Source organism: Hyla sarda, chromosome 4 (assembly GCF_029499605.1).
Source record: "Hyla sarda isolate aHylSar1 chromosome 4, aHylSar1.hap1, whole genome shotgun sequence".
NCBI lineage: Eukaryota > Metazoa > Chordata > Amphibia > Anura > Hylidae > Hyla > Hyla sarda.
Window position 1 is genome coordinate 296,647,451 of NC_079192.1, and position 19,873 is coordinate 296,667,323.

The 19,873-nt window shown below is 42.0% G+C and overlaps 1 protein-coding gene across 4 annotated transcripts in view; it reads right to left on the reverse strand.

Annotated features, from left to right (window-relative positions):
- The window catches only part of ANO4 (anoctamin 4), a 174,161-nt gene that overhangs the window by 85,862 nt on the left and 68,426 nt on the right, over positions 1–19,873 (reverse strand). For all 4 annotated transcript variants that reach the window (XM_056574597.1, XM_056574595.1, XM_056574598.1 and 1 more), the window contains 3 exons: positions 13,880–14,080; positions 10,996–11,132; positions 4,325–4,489 (listed from right to left, as the gene is read on the reverse strand). In XM_056574597.1, coding sequence (XP_056430572.1) covers positions 4,325–4,489; positions 10,996–11,132; positions 13,880–14,080 — 503 coding nt within the window. The remainder of the gene's footprint in view (positions 1–4,324; positions 4,490–10,995; positions 11,133–13,879; positions 14,081–19,873) is intronic.

A 19,873-nucleotide genomic window follows, 5' to 3' on the forward strand; every position in this document is an offset into this window, starting at 1 on the left:
AAAAAGAAACCAGACAGTCCTTTTTAAAAACGCAGAAAGTGGGGACATTCCTATGTAGATCGTGCCAAAACTGCAATAGTATAATTAGAGGTGACAATGTCATTCATCCCACACGTGACAATAAAATTAGATTAAAAGGATTTCATACTTGCGATACCAAGCAGGTTATTTATATGTTAAAATGTCCGTGTGGAATGTCATATGTTGGACAGACAGTTCGTGCAATAAAAGTTAGACTAAATGAACATAGGAGCTTTATTAGGACATATAAAAAGAAAGTGGAGGATGAAGACAATGTATCCAGAGAAAAATATGGAGAAACCAGCCTGGCTAGGCATTTCATGGAAAATAGACATCAAATAAGCAAGCTAAGGTGGCAAATACTGGAGGAAATAAAGGGCACCAATATTGAACAGATAAAGAAAAGATTAGATCAAAGGGAGGTATTTTGGATACATTGTCTCGATTATCTGGCACCAAAAGGGATTAAAGGGGTAGTCCAGTGGTGAAAAACGTATCCCCTATCCTAAGGGTGGGGGAAAAGTTTGAGATCGCGGGGGGTCCGACCGCTGGGGCCCCCTGCGATCTCTCTGTACGGGGGCCAGGCTTTCCGGCAAGATAGCGGGTGTCGACCTCTGCACGAAGCGGCGGCCAACACGCCCCTCAATGCATCTCTATGGCAGAGCCGGAGATTGCCGAAGGCAGTGCTTAGGCTCTGCCATAGAGTTGTATTGAGGGGGCGTGTCGGCCGCCGTTTCGTGCGGATGTCGACACGCCCCCTTCCCGCGGGCTGTCAGGGCTCTGTACAGGAGATCGCAGGGGGCCCCAGCGGTCGGACCCCCCGCGATCTCAAACTTATCCCCTATCCTTAGGATGGGGGATAAGTTGTTCACCACTGGGTTCACCACTGGACTAATCCTTTAATGAGAGCTGTAATTTTAATGTTTTCCAATAAGTACTGTCCGGTCATGAACCTGTTTTAATGATTTTATGTCATTTTGTAAATAGAAATGAGAAATCTCGCGAGAGAAATACCTGTATTAGTAGGTGGTGATGGGTACATGGGAATTATGCTGAGAAAGGGAGGAGACTCCTGAAACGTCCTTCAGCGGCTCGCACGCCAGCAAGCTTGTCTTCACCCCCTCAGAATCAGCGTCCATGTGGCCAGGAACATACCGTCCTACAGACAGCAAGTTCCGGTTGGATAGTTCTGAAGACACCGTATGGAAGGATCTCTGAACAGTTTTTATGCACTGGGTGAATATGTTCTGAATTCTCACTGCATTTTTGTAATGAATGAAAATTGAGATAAAAAGGAACTTTTAAGTGCAATTCCCGGTTATATGTCTTTTTTTTGCTATGAGTACAGTGGAAAAATAGAAGACATGATACTGCAGGTACATCTGACCACTGTCACTTTAAGCATTAATAACTCTGGCATGCTTTTACTTTTCATTCTGATTCCAAGAATGTTTTTTCGTGACATATTCTACTTTATGTTAGTGGTAAATTTTCTTTGATACTTGCATAATTTCTTGAAACTCTCTGCTTATAAAGGAAAATGGACATCCCGAATTAAATTAAATTATATATTGATTCACATATAAAATATGTCTACTTTATGTTTGCATCATAAAAATGACATGTTTTTACTTTTGGAAGACATCAGAGAGCTTCAAAGTTCAGCAGCAATTTTCCAATTTTTCCCCAAATTTTCAAAATCGGAATTTTTCAGGGACCAGTTCAGGTTTGAAGTGGATTTGAAGGGCTTTCTTATTAGAAATACCACATAAATGACCCATTATAAAATCTGCACCTCTCAAAGTATTCAAAATGACATTCACTAAGTGTGTTTAGGTGTTTCACAGGAATAGCAGCAAAGTGAAGGAGAAAATTCAAAATCTTCATTTTTTACACTCACATGTTCTTGTAGACCCAGTTTTTGAAATTTTACAAAGGGTAAAAGGAGAGAAATCACCCTAAAATTTGTAACCCAATTTTTCTCGAGTAAGGAAATACCTAATATGTGGATGTTAAGTGCTCTGTGGGTGCACTAGAGGGCTCAGAAGGGAAGGAGCGACAATGGGATTTTGAAGAGTGAGTTTTTCTAAAATGGTTTTTGGGGGGCATGTCACATTTAGGAAGCCCCTATGGTGCCAGAACAGCAAAAAAAAAAAAAAACAACAACGAGGCACACTATTTTGGAAACTACACCCGTCAAGGAATGTAACAAGGGGTACAGTGAGCCTTTACACCCCACAGGTGTTTGATGACTTTTCGTTAAAGATGGATGTGTAAATAAATAAAAAATTTAACTAAAATGCAGTTTTCCCCCCAAATTTTACATTTTTATAAGGGGTAATAGGAGAAAATGTCCCCTAAATTTATAACCCCATCTCTTCTGAGTATGGAAATACCCCATGTGTGGATGTCAAGTGCACTGCGGGCGAACTGCAATGCTCAGAAGAGAAGGAGTCACATTTGGCTTTTGGAAAGCAAATTATGCTGAAATGTTTTTTTGGGGGGTATGGTGCATTTAAGAAGCCCCTATGGTGCCAGAACAGGAAAAAAAACACATGGCATACTATTTTGGAAACTACACCCCTCAAGGAACGTAAAAAGTGGTACAGTGAGCCTTTATACCCCACAGATGTTTGACGACTTTTCGTTAAAGTCGGATGTGTAAATGAAAAAATTTTTTTTATCACTAAAATGCATTTTCCCCCCAAAATTTTACAAGGGGTTAGGGGGCACTTGGATTTGAACCAAAGACCTCTTGAACCTCTACACTGCTCTAACCACTAGACTGTGGGTGCTGCTCAAGAACCACTGATATACGAACTCAGCATCTCCTGTTTACTAGACAAGCACTTTAACTGACTAAGCCACTGCGCCAGTGTGCCACTGCGCCAGTGTGCCACTGCGCCAGTGTGCCACTGCGCCAGTGTGCCACTGCTCAACATGTAAGCAGCTCCCGCAGCCTAGTGGTTGGAGCAGCTGCCTTGGAGTGTAGAGGTTCAAGAGGTCCTTGGTTCAAATCCAAGTGCCCCCTAACGCACAATTTTTACAAGGGATAATAGGAGAAAATGCCCCACAAAATGTGTAACCCCATTTCTGGAAATACCCCATGTGTGGACGTCAAGTGATCTGTGGGTGCACTACAATGCTCAGAAGAGAAGGAGCGCCATTGAGTTTTTGGAGAGAGAATTTGGTTGGAATAGAAGTCAGGAGCCATATGCATTTATAAAGCCCCCATGGTGCCAGAACAGTGGACACCCCACATGTGACCCCCATTTTGGAAACTACACCCCTCACAGAATTTAATAAAAGGTGCAGTGAGGATTTACACCCCACTGGCATTTGACAGATCTTTGGAACAGTGGGCTGTGCAAATGAAAAATTACATTCAAATTATGTGGGGTGTAAATGCTCACTGTACCCCTAATTACATTATGTGAGGGGGGGTAGTTTCCAAAATGGGGTCACATGTGGGTGGGGTCCATTGTTCTGGCACCATGGGGGCTCCGAAGTGAAAGAGTACCATGCGCATTTGAGGATTAAATTAGGGTTAATGGGGTATTCCACCCCTAGACATGTTATCCCCTATCTGAATGATAGGGGATAACATGCCTGATCACGGGAGGTCTGGCCGGGGGGACTCACTGTGAACTCCAGGCCGGCGCTGTGGCATTCATGAACAGGGAAGCCTAGTACACAGCTGTCACGCCCCCTGCCATATACATTAATGGGGGTGGGGGGCGTGGCATGATGCCACAAACATGGAAGACCCAGGCTTCCCTGTTGATGAACGCCGCAGCACCGGTCTGAAGCTGAAGTTGAAGTCATTTACAAATCTGTTTAACTTTCTGGAGCCAGTTGATATGAAAAAAGTAGTTTTCCACCAGATTACCCCTTTAACTTAAAATATGAACCCTTTTTTAAAAATCTTTTTCACTTAAAGGAGTACCTCAGCGTAGTGAAGTCCCGCCCCGCCCGGCGATAGGCTGAACGGCAGTCTGACGTTTTCGGTCTGTTTAACTTTCTGGCACTAGTTGACATTTTTTTTTCCAGTGGAGTACCCCTTTAAGTCAGTGGTTAATTTGCTGTTTTGCTTACATCCTTCCAGCAGCACACAAATACAGAGCCATCTGTGCTGCTGTTAGGACTAAGGGAAAATACATAGAAATTAATGATTATTTATAGCCCCAGTCTCTGACTGATCTTAAATATGACAGATTTTTATATTCCCTCAGGCTCCAGGGTCCAGGTGGGCACACAAGGTAAGCACCCCAACTTTAAATAACATAGAATAAACCAAAATCACCTCTTTCTCCATCTGTATTCCTTCTGCCCTTATATTCCTCTCAAAAATCTCTCTTTTCTCTGAATTGAGATTTGACTTTCTGTATACCAGTATGTAGTCAATGCGACATTTCCCATCATTGAAAAACAACCCTTTTGTTCTGTTCTTCTCCGGCATACTAGGAATCTGAAAAAGAAGCATACTGAATTATCTGAAGACACTGGTCCTGATTTACTAAGAGTGGAGTGTAGTTTTCTCTGTGGGTTTTAATTCCCTACAGATATTTTTCCACAGTATTTACTAATGTTTCCCTAGGTTCAGCACTTTTCCTTACGTTTTGCTTTTTTTACACATGCACTGATCTGTCGGGTTTTCCAGAGCTGAAATCCACCACATTTTCTGTGGAAACCTTAGTACGGTAAATATGTTAAGATTTTTTGGCAAATGCCCCTTTTCGGTGGCCATGCCTCTTTTCAGGTTTTCTGAGTAAAATGGACCATTGGTCGGGTTTTTAAATTTTTTGGCACAAATTCTGGCGCAGACAAAGTTTGTGGCGCAATGCGCCAATTCTGGCGCACAACCTGACAAAACAGGTCGAGTTTACAATAATAAATCAGGGCCAATGCATTTATTAACTTTATCTATTGCATTTTTAAAGTTACAATATGTAGATTACAAATAGTTTGGATGCTCATCAAATCTAAAGTATATGCTGAGTTATAAGATGTTCCATAAATGACAGTGTATTTCTGTAAATGTAGTAGTAGTCAATCTACAACCCCCCCCCAAATCATTTTTAGCTTGCCATTTTCCAGCTTTTCTTTCCCAACCCCATTAGCACCACAATGGAGTGATGTCACAAATTATAATTTTTTTTGTTAATGAAAAGGAGAAATTACTCTAGTATTTCAGCTGGTTTTAGCTTGCAGGCCATTTTGACTCTTGTTTTTACTATTTTTCTATTTGGCTGCATTTTATTCTGTTTTCTGGGCTATAGAAAAAGGTATAGCTCAAAATCAGCTATTTTGTTTGGGATATAGTTTCAGCTATTCAGGCTAGGTTCAGACTACGGAATCACCGGGCAGAAAATTTCCGCCCGGAGATTCCGAGTGCGACCAGCGCTGACTGAATCAGTCGGCACTAGGACCGCACGGACACTGCAGTCTCCAATAGATTGCAATGTGTTCCGCGTGGATTTCCGCCTGAAGAAAGAGCAACGCCTTTCTTCAGGCGGAAATTTCCAAGCGGATTTCCCGTTCACAAATTCCGAAGTGTGAATTTGTGAACGGAAAACCATTCACTATACTACACATTTACAAGCGGAATTTCCGCCTGCAATTTCACAGATGAATTGCAGGCGGAAATTCCGTAGTCTGAACCTAGCCTTACAGCTCAAAATACATGCAAAAACTGAGCCAAAAAACTTCCATATTTGAGCCTTAAATAGCCAAAAAAGGACACAAACTTAAAGCATTACTGTCACTATGTTGTCCAGACATGTCAAACGTTTAGATCACACTAGTGAAGCGTTTCATACGGCTTTAATTCACGAGCGCAGGTCTCAGAACTGACATCTAGATTGAACTAAATGTTGTCATGTCTGGACAACATTTTTTAAATGGCAGAACTTTTGCAGAATGTCTGCCCGGATATATGGTTTCTGGGTGGACATTCAGCAATTAAAAGGTGCTGGCACTAGGACCACTCAGATATGTGACGTCTCTAGACAGCAATGTATTCTGAGCAGATTCCACTGAAAGAATTGACATGTTTAATCTTTAGGAAGAGGCCGTAATCAAGATTTCTGCGGCAGATGTTTCCAACGTGTGCAAGATGCAGCAGAATCCTATTGAAAGCAATGGTACTCTGCTGCAACTGAATTTCCGAGCTGAAATTCTGTCATCTGAATGTGACCTAAAAGTTTATATAAATGATAGTAATGCATTAATTTTACGGTCATAAAAATTACAGCCTTGAAAGGAATTTGCCTGTTCAAACAAGCTGTTTACTGTTAACTTCTATAGAACCCAATAGTAAAGAATATAGCCTATTTAGGGCAATTTTTTAACTGAACAAATCTTTAGGAAGAAATACCTCCTTTTCTGGACCATAATTATTTATAAAGAAAATTAGGTGAATCGTAACCATTGCCTGTGCAGAACATGAAGAACTCCAGAGATCCCTGTACTGCTTCAATCCAATTCTAATTAGGTCACAATATAAAAATATGAAGAATTATGTATTAATAAATTACACAAGGTACAGGTTCTCTACATTGTTTTCACTGTCACAATGGCTCATCTGTGCAGGGTAGTACAACTTTTCCCATTCCATAACATTCAGATGAATGAGAAAGAAGAAGTAGCAGAAACAGCTGCTGCAAAGGGAAACGGTGCTGACCGACAGGGTACCTCATGGCTGAACTCCTATTTGTTGAACATTGATTGTCTATTCTAAGAATAGGCCATCAAAAATAAAGTCCTGAAGAGGCCCTTGAAGCATGATTGCGTCAGTCGATAACATATTTTAGGAATTTTGTATTATTATTATTAGGCAGCAGAAACAGTAGAGGCCGATAAAACTCAACAATGAACATCTCATGGCTCTATTGGTAACAACATCTATACTTTTATGTTATAGAAGGCTTGTTGGCTGTCAGCCAAGGTCCATTCGAGTAAACTGCATTAACATGACAGTATGTCAATAAGCAAACATGGATTATATCAGACTTTCTATAACATGGCAGAAGGTTTATATGCATGGAATTTCAAGTGAAGATTCCACCTTAATATTTACATTTCAAAGTGTGGGACAAAAGCCAGATAGGTAAATGTATCAGACCAAACCGAGGATCTTGTTATACTATGCACTGACCAATATATTATCTATTGAATCTTTAAAGTGCTTTGAAGTTTGTGTTCATGAAAAGATTTCTCCATTTTCATTGTTCAATAACCTTTAAGCTGCTCAACAATATGTTGAAGCAATGTTAGCAGATTTCTTAAAATAACTGCACTCTGTACTCTTATGAGAAGATGCGCTGAAGCTCAAAGTGATGTGAAAATAATGAGCGGCGCCTGAAAAAGGATCATCCTTTTTCTCAGGTTTCGGTATAAGGGTTGAGGATAACAAACCAGCACACAGTAAAGGAAGGATCACCTTGTAGGATGTGTCACTTTACACATATCTGATAAAGCATGGAATGATAAATTGGAACAACTGTTTAAATGTATGTTATTCCTGACAATGTACAGTTAGTACAGCCTTAGGGCAACTTGTAAACTGTCTAAACAAAATTGCAGAGCTCCATCTAAAGTGTATTGAAATACAGAGGCATGACAGCTTATGTAAACTATAAGTAGTGCTGTATAAGTAGCTTTCCTGAAATACCTGTTTTTATTAAAGTCACAATAAAGTACCGTAACAATTTAGGAGCATCTTCTGTTATTCCTTCTAAAAAGAATGTTGCAGTGTCTGTGCTATTTAAGCCCATTTAGCCAAAAAAACATTTGTGATGTCAGAAACTGGTGTTTGATAAGGCCTGGGTCATCATCAGGGGCGGACTGCCTGGCCGGTCCGATGGGACGTCGTCCAAGGGTCCAGCCGGGTTAAGGGCCAGCCGCCGCTACTGAGGATCTGGGACACTCATCTGCAGCTTTCACAGAGGAGATGTGACCTCCGCCCCCACGCAGTACAGGCACCGATGACGTCACTCATCGGCGCCTGTACTGTGGTGGGGAGAAGACACGGGCCCCTGCTGCTGAGGAGATCACTGTGTGGGACATCAGGTGAGCATTTTATTTTTTAACTCTGCATATACCAATGGGGAGGGGTGGGAATGTAACTCTGCACATACCTATGGAAAAGAGGGGAGATGTAACTCTGCATAAACCTATGGGAGAGAGGGGGGGTGTAACTCTGCATATACCTATGGGAAAGGGGGGGTGTAACTCTGCATATACCATGGGAAAGAGGGGGGTGTAACTCTGCATATACCAATGGGAAAGAGGGGGGTGTAACTCTGCATATACCAATGGGAAAGACTGGGGTTGTAACTCTGCATATACCTATGGGAAAGAGGGGGGTGTAACTCTGCATATACCTATGGGAAAGAGGGCGAGAGTGTAACTCTGAATGCACCTATGGGAAAGAGAGGGGGTGTAACTCTGCATATACCTATGGGAAAGAGGGTGGCAGTGTAACTCTGCATTTACCTATGGGAAAGAGGGGGGAGGTGTAACTCTGCATATACCTATGGGAAAGAGGGGGGTGGTGTAACTCTGCATATACCTATGGGAAAGAGGGGGTGTAACTCTGCATATACCTATGGGAAAGAGGGAGGATGTAACTCTGCATATACCTATGGGAAAGAGAGGGGGGGTGTAACTGCATATACCTATGGAAAAAAGAGGGGGGGGTGAAACTCTGCATATACCCATGGGAAAGAGGGGGGTTAACTCTGCATATGCCTATGGGAAAGAGGGGGGATGTAACTCTGCATATACCTATGGGAAAGAGGGGGGGTGTAACTCTGCATATATCTATGGGAAAGAGGGGGGGGTGTAACTCTGCATATACCTATGGGAAAGAGGGGGGTGTAACTCTGCATATACCTATGGGAAAGAGGGGGGGTTAACTCTGCCTATACCTTTGGAAAAGAGGGGGGGTAATTCTGCCTATACCAATGGGGAAGAGGGGGGGGGGTAACTCTGCCTATACCTATGGGGAAAGGGTGTGGGGGGTGGGACTCCGCTGCCTATAACTAAGGAGAAAGGGTAGTTAACTCTGTTCCTATACCTATTGGGAAGGGGGTTTAACTCTGCTGCCTATACCTATGGGGAAGGGGGGTTATGTCTGCTGCGTATACCTATGTGGAGGGGGGGGCTAACTCTGCTGCCTATACCTACAGAGAAGGGGAGGGGTTAACTCTGCTGTGTATACCTACAGGGAAGGGGGGTTAACTCTGCTGCCTATACCTACAGGGAAGGGGGGGCTACCTAACTTTATTCCTTGATGCCTAACTACTTACCTACATACCAGGCTATCTAACTACCTACATACCCAGCTACCTGACTATGTACATACCTGGCCTTCATACATTGCTGCCTAACTACCTAGCTAGCCTCCTGCCTACCTGGCTTGTCACCTACCTACATATCTGGCTTCCTGATCTACCTACCTTGTTACCTATTTACCTGGCTACCTACCTGCCCTTTTACTGTGCAGGACACCAAGGAGGGCATTATTACAGTTTGTGGGCCTATAGATGGAAAGATTGTGTAGAGGAGCGGAGGGCACTGGAAAAATGCAGAGTCTGACATGTTTGTCCTGCAGATGTTAAGAGATCCACATGGCGGTCTTATCCTGATGTAACTGCAATCACTTATATGGTATACACATCCTGTGTACAGCTGATATCTACCGCCATATGGTCCTGTATATAATGACTTATATTGTATACAGATACTGTATAGTATACTGGTCTGTGTATAGTGGTTTTATTCAGTATAGTATGGTGGTATTATGCAGTTATTGAGTGGTGGTATATATTTACTCCTTGTATACCAGTATTATTGGTCACTGAAATTTACCTACGTTAAAGTGTTTCTTACATATATAAATTTTAGTTCATTGTGTGTGGGATTTGACGAGCTGCAGAGACTAGCAGGGGCCCTTGCCTTTTTTTGGTCCAGGGGCCCCGAGTGTTGTCAGTCCGCCCCTGTTCATAATGGTTGTTCCAAGTAATCCCAAAGGTGTGTCAGGGCTCTGTTCAGACCACTCAAGCTTTGCCACATCAAACTCATCAAACCATCATCTGGGACCTTGCTTTAGGCACAGTCATGCTAGATTAAAGGGGTACTTCAGTGGAAAAAAAAATGTTTTTCTTTTTAAATCAACTCGTGCCAGAAAGTTAAACAGATTAGTAAATTACTTCTATTAAAAAATCTTAATGCTTCCAGTACTTATTAGCTGCTGAATACTACAGAGGAATTTTTTTTTTTTTGGAACACCGTGCTCTCTGCTGACATCTCTGTCCATTTTAGGAACTGTCCAGTGCAGCATATGTTTTTTTTTATCGAAGTAATTTACAAATCTGTTTAACTTTCTGGCATCAGTTGATTTAAAAAAAATAAAAAAGTTTTCCACCAGAGTACCCCTTTAAAATAGGACCTTTTCCAATACTGTTTCTAAAATGTTGGAAGCTTACAATTTTTCATGCTGTTCAGACTAAAAAAACTAAAGAAGAGAAAAGAACAAAACTTTCCAGTACCTGATACATAAAAAAACTAAAGAAGAGAAAAGAACAAAACTTTCCAGTACCTGATACATATGAGAAGAGGTAACCCTTACACTCTCAGCAGCCCGAACTCTTTCTTAGGATGGTAGCTGGAACAGTCGAACTTGGTCACTATACTTTGACAAGGGTCAAATTGTGATGACTAGACAACTGGGTAAGGACATCTACAAATAGTAGGTCTTGTGGGGTTTCCCAGTGTGTAGAGGTTAGTACCTACTCAAAGTGATCCAGGGTAGGACAACTGGTGAAGCAGTGACAAAGACTCACCGATATGCATAAGGGACAAAGGATAGTCAGCCTGGCCTGATCCCACAAATCAGCTACTGTTACAAAAGCCTCAATTGTCTTATACAGTCAATGCCTTTAAATACCCTTAGCGGACGGAACTTCTTACCTCTCCCTCCGCATCTAATCTGCTGACTTCGTCTGACATACTTGTCAAATTACCAGCATGCAGCAGAGAGTCATCATCTTTGGAGGGACTATTTGCAGCTTCCAAGTCATCGAAGAATATATTTATGTCTTTAACACCTAAAAAGAAATGCACAACTATATCATTATATACATAGAAATAGAATCTGTTATCTCTATACTGTTGCAATGTTAGCTCTTGCTCTCAGACCAACTGTAAATCTTGAAACCATAGATAACTTCTAATACACCACAAATGGGATCTTGAACACCACTGTAATACTAATGCTTGCATTTATTTGTAGAGCATTTTAATCTTGGTTCTAAGCTTTACCATCAATCCAATAAACCACACTCTCATTAAAGGGGTATTCCAGTAGAAAACATTTTTTTTTTTCATATCAACTGGCTCCAGAAAGTTATAGGGGTACTCCGGTGCTTACACATCTTATCCCCTATCCAAAAGGATAGGGGATAAGATGCCTGATCAAGGGAGACTCGCAGCTGGGGACCCCCGGGATCATGCACGGGGCACCCCGTTTGCGATCAGACCCCGTTTTGTGATTAGGGTCGACCGCAGGGCCGGCGGCATGTGATGTCACGCCTCCGCCCCCATATGACGTCACGCTCCGCCCCTCAATGCAAGCCTAAGGGAGGGGGCGTGATAGCTATCACGCCCCCTCCCGTAGGCTTGCATTGAGGGGCGGAGTGTGACGTCACACGGGGGCGGAGGCGTGACATCACACGCCGCCGGCCCTGCGGTCGACCGTAATCAGACCCGGAGCAAACACGCTCCGGGTCTGATTACAAACGGGATGCCGTATGCATGATCCCGGGGGTCCCCAGCTGCGGGACTCCCGCGATCAGGCATCTTATTCCCTATCCTTTGGATAGGGGATAAGATGTGTAAGCACCGGAGTACCCCTTTAAACAGATTTGTAGATTACTACTATTAAAAAATCTTAATCATTCCAGTACTTATCAGCTACTGAAGTTGAGTTGTTCTTTTCTGTCTGACAACAGTGCTCTCTGCTGACACCTATGTCTGTCTCAGGAACTGTCCAGAGCAGTAGAGGTTTGCTATGGGGATTTGCTGCTACTCCCGAGAAAGACAGAGGTGTCAGCAGAGAGCACTGTTGTCAGACAGAAAAGGACAAATTCAGTAGCTGATAAGTACTCGAAGGATTAAGATTTTTTTTATAGAAGTAATTTACATATCTGTTTAACTTTCTGGAGCCAGCTGATATGAAAAAAACATGTTCTTTTACTGGAATACCCCTTTAATCTTGAGCTTAACTATCCAGGCTCATCAGTTTATTTGTTCTGGTTCTGCTCCTTGTAACAAGCGCCACATGAACTTCAAGGCATTACTAAACTATCTTATAATATCATAGAAATTTGTAATTATGTTCTACCTTGAATGTGGGCCTGTCAGCAGGTGGCTTAATATTGCTTCTCAGTAAGATTCTGTGCAGAACTTCTTGTTTTTTAATCTTTATAGTCCTTTCCAGTGCCAGGGTATTAGTCTTTTTGATACTATGCAAATGAGGCTTAAAAATTCAGGGGTGTTCTCCAGCATGGTAGGAGCTCAGAAATGCCATCCCATGTCCACTTTATCTAGTGGTAGACGGATGCAAGTGGGCTAGTTGGCGGTAATAAAGAGGACATGGATTTAGGGAATTCATCCTGGACTTTTGAGCCTCTTTTGCAAAATAACAAAAAGCTCATATCCTGGCAGTGGAAAGGACTAAAGAAATAAAAATAAAAATAAAGTATGCCTGGTATTATGATGACTAGCCCAATTTAGCAATGTACATGTTTAACCTATGCTTTTCTGTTAACTAGTCCACTTTAAAGTGTGCCTGTCATTAACAAAAACTTTTTATATAATGTAGATAATACCATTATATATATATATATATATATATATATATATATATATATATATATATATATATATATATCTGTACTATAGATTGGTTAAAAATGTTTTTTGGGTGAAAAAAAACTTGCCCTTGCAGCTACTGCCTGTGTGTCTCTGTGCGGAGTCCAAATATAAGAAGTGAGGGCAGGACAAGCAGGACTCTCCTGGCTTGTCAATCATTCTGCTGTGTGAACCAGGGGCATGTCACAGAGCCTTACTGCACAGAGCCCTGCTTGTCCTCAGTGTGCAGAGCCCTGCTTGTCCTCAGTGCACAGGGCCCTGCTTGTCCTGAGTGCACAGGGCCCCGCTTGTCCTCAGTGCACAGAGCCCTGCTTGTCCTCACTGCACAGAGCCCTGCTTGATCTCACTGCACAGAGCCCTGCTTGTCCTCACTGCACAGAGCCCTGCTTGTCCTCAATGTACAGAGCCCTGCTTGTCCTCGCTGTACAGAGCCCTGCTTGTCCTCAGTGTGCAGAGCCCTGCTTAACCTCAGTGCACAAAGCCCTGCTTGTCCTCAGTGTCCTGCTTGTCCTCACTGCACAGAGCCCTGCTCGTTCGCCCAAACTTCCTGCACATTTTTTAACCAATGTATATTACAAATATACATATGATGTTATTTTCTACATTATATAAAAGTTTTTGCTAATGACAGGTACACTTTAAAGCCCTGTTCAGATTCTGAACTACACAGTTTAAAAAAGTGCATCCATCAGGTTGGGGAACCACATTTTTTCCACATGGTTATTATTTCTCCTAATCCATTTATATCAATAAATAATATACAAATAAATATTGATAAACACAAATTCTCTCCTTCTCTCTTGATAGATACATAGATAGACAGACAAGTTAACAAGATTACCTTTTAACTTGTCAATTTCCCGAAGTTTACCCCTTGTCAGCAATGAGCACATTTCTCAACATTCAGAAACAGAATGTCTACCTGGATAATGAATCTCCGTGTTTCCATTTGAGAGGGCGCACTTGCCAGAAGACGAAGCCTCCATTCTTATTGCCCTTCTGAGGGGAGGCAGGGAGGAATGTCTCACCACTATGTGATCGTTCGGCACAGAATTACTTGCCACGCTTTTCCTTTGATGAATCTGCAGTTGATTTTTAGACCCATGAATGGATATACTTATTCCTAAGGGGGAAAATATTCATGGGTTAAAATGCTGAAGGAGCATTATCAAAGAATAATGGGCTGTATGTGTAACCTGAACTTCATTTATTTAGTTCTTAGTAGGCTCATGCTTTTCCAATGCATTTTAACAGTTAATTTACATCACTTGGGAACCAGGCTATATTCACATCTGCCAAAAGCAAAGTGCTGAATCCGCCACATGGCAAATACCAACTTGTCTACCAAAAAGCTATCCTTTTGTGAAACATATACACTATGGGAGGAATATATTTAGAGCTGCCATTCATATGCCGGTCTGAAGCAAACTCTCGCCAATGTAGGATTGCACTGGATAAATCAAGCCACATATGAGGCTGCCCATCAGGGGCGGGGTAGGCCAGTCCCCAACAGTGGCTAATGCTTGTGATGTCATGTCTCTAAACTTGTATGTGATGTCATATCACTAAACAGTGGGAAACAGAATTCCATTACACCGGCGGTGGTGTGGAAGCAATGAAGGTTAGAATCAGTTCTTTTTTTTTTTTCCCCTGACCCCTCCCTGACAATCTTGTTTTTTGTTTTGCAGTATATTTTACAGGAAAATGAAGGGAACCCTTAGAAAGGACAAATAGCTCTGTAGCAAACAAGCCTTTGGTAAAATAAAAAAAGTTATAGGTATTACAAGAAAAGAAGGAAAATATGAAAAAGTAAAAATGAAAATAGGCTTGGTCATTAAGGGGTTTAATTACTTTTGCCTCCTGCCTTTGCCCCTGCCCCAGTATATATTTCTTAAAGGGTACTTATAGAATGAAAAAAGAAAATGTTAGCATTTTTTTTACGATTTCCTGGTAGCATATCAGAAATTTGATCAGTAGTGATCTGGGTGCTGAGATTCTAATTGATTCCTAATATAGGCAACAGCGATCAGCTAAGCCCAGAGCTGGGCAGTGTGCTAACTGGTGGAAACCTAATAGAAAGTATATGGCAGTGTTTACCAAGCAGGGTACCTTTAACTGTTACCAAAGTACAACTCTCAGCATAGGGCTATCTGTGCATGCTGGGAGTTATAGATTTGGAGAAACCCAGGTTTGGAAATACTGGTCTATGGACTTTCTGTCAATTCATACATTGCTCATGCTGCACCAAGATACCCACAGATCATATTTTCTGACATGTGCTACTATATGTCAGAAATACATTTTTTTGTTTTGTTTTTTAAAGAGATGGTTACCTTTAATGAGCAAGTCGATGCAGATTATAAAAGACTGGCACAAATGGATTGCAGTGTTTTGTTTTTTTTACACATTTAGAACCCTGCTCAACATGGTGGCTCAGTGGCTCACATAGCTTACATGCAAAAAAATGCCCCACTTTTATGGTGCACATTTGTGGCTTAAAGGAGAACTCCTGCCAAAACTAACTTATCCCCTATCCACAGGATAGGGCATAAAAAGCTGATCGGGGGGGGGGGGGGGGGGGGTCAGGGTCTGACTGCTTGGACCCCACCTCGATCTCTGGTCCAGAACTCTGGCTGTCAGAGAGGAGCTCTATTCATTTCTCCATAGAAATGGAGCACGTGCCGTCTGCAGCAAGCGCTCCTTACTGAGAGCCGGGTCCAGTACAGGAGATTGTGGGGTCCCAGTGGTCGGATCCCCGCGATCAGCTACTCATCCCCTATACTGTGGATAGGGGATAGGTTAGTTTTGGCTAGAGTTCTCCAATTAAAATTGGTCTAAGGCTGGGTCCACACTACGTTTTGTCCCATACGGGAGCGCATACGGCAGGAGGGAGCTAAAACCTCGCGCTCCCGTATGTGACCGTATGCGCTCCCGTATGCCATTCACTTCAATGAGCCGACCGGAGTGAAACGTTCGGTCCGGTCGGCTCATTTTTGCGCCGTATGCGCTTTTACAACCGGACCTAAAACTGTGGTCAACCACGGTTTTAGGTCCGGTTGTAAAAGCGCATACGGCGCAAAAATGAGCCGACCGGACCGAACGTTTCACTCCGGTCGGCTCATTGAAGTGAATGGCATACGGGAGCGCATACGGTCACATACGGGAGCGCGAGGTTTTAGCTCCCTCCTGCCGTATGCGCTCCCGTATGGGACAAAACGTAGTGTGGACCCAGCCTAAAACAGTTTTGAGTATGTCCAAATTTTGAAAAACCCGGAGCCACTGTTAAAAATCTAGTGTGCTGTTGGACTGTCTGTCTAAGCTAAAACTGTTTTGTTAATCTTCCCCATATTTTAGCTTAAAAAATGTCTTCTTGTGTGTCATATGTCAGTTGTAAACAGTGCCAAAGAAACCAGTTTCTCTAATGCAATTGCAATGATTTGCTGGAATTACACCCGCCATCCTTCAGTGGCCATTTCTTGCAGCAGTTTTTTAGTTTATTGCCTAGAAAAACGTCTAATTATTGCCTGCACAGCACCACAATGAGCTGAGTTCACAACTAGATTCCTTCAGAGATTTATGGAGCATTGTAAACTGTTTTGTCATGCTGAGGTAGGGCTTCCAGTTAGCCTTGACCATCCATATATATGCTGAGCCAGTAAATATATAGATTTATTCCATTTTAAGTAACTAGTATTGTCTTTCATTTTTTTTCCCTGGATTTTCTTGAAATCCTGATAGGATTCAAGTCGAGGGAAAGAAGAAGCTGTCAATTTGACAGACAGGACAATGGTGGGTGCAGAGCTACTCCTTCCCTCAGATCTGACAGAATTGGGACAGGGGTACTTGATGGAGTTCAACCTAACTTAGAAGTAGATACAAATGTCTAAGATTTCCTAGACTCAAATACATTTCTTTTTATTACTGGGATTATTAGGGATGACTGTTTCACATAACTATTTTAAATGTATAATATACTAGCATATTAACATACTTTTGTATGGTAACAGAATACACTCAGGGACACCCATGCAGGGTATATGCTGTAGGGCCAACTCCCAAAAATTTAGATTTTAGGTCACCCTGATCAAACACCTTTATACAGTGTCTTCACATCTCTTGATATGCCCTCCTGTTGGTTTAGAGTTTGTCTGATAAGTTAAATGGGCACAGTCAGATTAAAACATTTTTTATATGTTGCCTTTCTAATATACTTCATAAGTAAATTGTATTTCCTTTTAATAGAAATCATGGCTTATAAAAACACCACAATGGGTCCCCATACTATCCAAAACATAATACTGCCCTGTTGCAGCATCATCTTTGTCTAAGCTGAAGCACAGGCATGGACAAAGTCCAGTAGGTGAGGGCGGCACTAGCACTCCTATGTGCTGTGCCCACTCCTGTCCGACTCAGACTGCAGCAGAAAACAGAGAGGAGGGGGTTACAGAGCAGCCTGCAGTGATTGAATGAAGTGACTCAGCACTCAGGAAGGAAGATGAGTCATGCAGGGTGAGAACATGCCCCCTACAAAGCCCAGAGTGACAAACCAACTGAGCAGCAAATAGAAGGTATTTGTGAGAGAAATATTGGTGCTAGACACATAACAATTATATGTACACGATCAGAATTAGGTACTGAGTATCTTATACCATTTACATTTTTTTGGGGTATATGACAGGTACTTATTAAGGAATCAGTCAGAGGGGTGGGAATAAGGAGGGGTGGGAAGTTTTAATAATGGGAGTAAATATCAAGTTATGGGCGGTATTATATAGTCAGGTCGTGTGAATGTTGTACATTGAGGAAGTTGTGTATCTTATACACACCCCTTGTCTGTATTCCCATCCCATCCATCACCTGCTTATTAAAATACAGTTTACACCCATCTGACTGATTCCTGGTTGCTATCAGCAGCCATGGACCCACCCATCAGTCCGATGCCAGGCATTAACCCTTTAGATGCCACAATCAAAGTTGATTGGGGCATCTAAGTGTGAGAGTTAAAGGGTGCTTCGGTGAATTTAAGAAACATAAAAATACCCCAAAGTCATCGCAATACCTGTTCTGGGTCTCCTGTAGTTATCCATGTGGTTTTGGCAGCTCCTTTGGCCCCTGTTGTCTCCTTAATATTCTTTTTCCTTGCTTGCATCCCAGTCTACAACTTTCAGGAGTCAGTGTTGCTCTAATGGCTGCCAACCAATTGCTTTCACTATCTGTGTGCATGCTGTGTTTTCAGACAGCCTCACACACTATATGTCTTTTCTTTCAAACTATCCTTCCTCCCAGCAATGAATCGTGCTATGCTCTGAATGGCAGCAGTCAGTGATAAGATCTACAGCAGGAAAAGAGCAGTGTTATGTGCTGAGTAGTGACTAAGAATCTTCACTGTTCTTCTCCTACTGGCAAGCTCCTCACACAGGGAGGGGAGGGGGGGAGGGGTTGCGCTGTGGCTGTGAACCCAGAAATATCATGGTGTTTTTCTTTGTGTAAATCCCTCACTGAGACCTAGCCCCCACCCTCCTGCAAGTCAAGCAGGATCTGAATGTGACATCTTTCTCTTACTCCCTGCATGTAAATAACAGCTGAAAGGGGGAAATTGTTGTATATAGCTAATGAATGATATTTAGATGAATAAATAGGTTGGTAAGAGGGAAAGGATGGGCTATGGGTTTAGTTCCCCAGAGTACCCCTTTAACAGTGCCAGTAAGCTCAGCGGAGCTGATCGGGACATCCGTAACAAAATTGTGGGTCCTGATAAGTTGAGTGGATGGCAGGAGGGCCCTTACCTGCCTCCTCATCATCTGATTGGTGCTCTGAAGCTCCAGGAAGCCTTAGCAAGCTAGGGAAGCAGAGCACCGATAACGTGGATCAATGCAGAGCCAAAGCACAGCATTAACCAGTGTATGCAACTGCAAGATTGCTTGTTATAGCCTCCTATGGGGACTACAAAAAATATAAAATGTAGAAAAAAAAAAAAAAAAAAAGAGTTAATAAAAGTGAATTAGCCACTTCCCTAATAAAAGTTTGAATCATCCCCCTTTTCCCATACATACCATGGGACAAAAAATGAGCCCTCATATAGCCCCCTATGCAAAAAAAATAAAAAAAAAGTTATAGGGGTCAGAAGATGTAAAGGGGTACTTCGGTGAAAACCTTTTTTCTTTTAAATCAACTGGTGGCAGAAAGTTAAACATATTTGTAAATTACTTCTATTAAAAAATCTTAATCATTCCTGTACTTATTAGCTGCTGAATACTAGAGAGGAAATTATTTTCTTTTTGCAATGCTCTCTGATGACATCACGAGCACAGTTCTCTCTGCTGACGTTATTATAATAATAATAATAACGCTTTATTTATTGTTGTCCTTAGTGGGATTTGAAACCAAGTCCCCAGCACTGCAAGGCAGCAGTGCTAACCACTGAGCCACCATGCTGTCCTTAGCATACATCTGCTATGCATGGTTGCTAAAATGGACAGAGATGTCAGCAGAGAGCACTGTGCTCGTGATGTCATCAATGTTCCAAAAAGAAAGGAATTTCCTCTGTAGCATTCAGCAGCTAATAAGTACTGGAAGGATTAAGATTTTTTTTAATAGAAGTAATTTACAAATATGTTTAACTTTCTGCCACCAGTTGATTTAAAAGAAAAAAGGTTTTCACCGGAGTACCCCTTTAACTATAAGCATACTAATTTTGGTGCATGTAGTTATCATTTTTTAAAAGATGTAAAATAAATAAAAAATACATAACTTGGGTATCCTTGTAACTTTATGGACCTACAGAATAAAGATATGGTGTCATTTTACCGAAAAGCCCACTGCGTAGAAATGGAATCCCTAAAAGTTACACAATGGCGTTTATTTTTTTTTAAATCAATTTCACCCAACAAATATTTTTTTTGCTGAGCCGTAGATT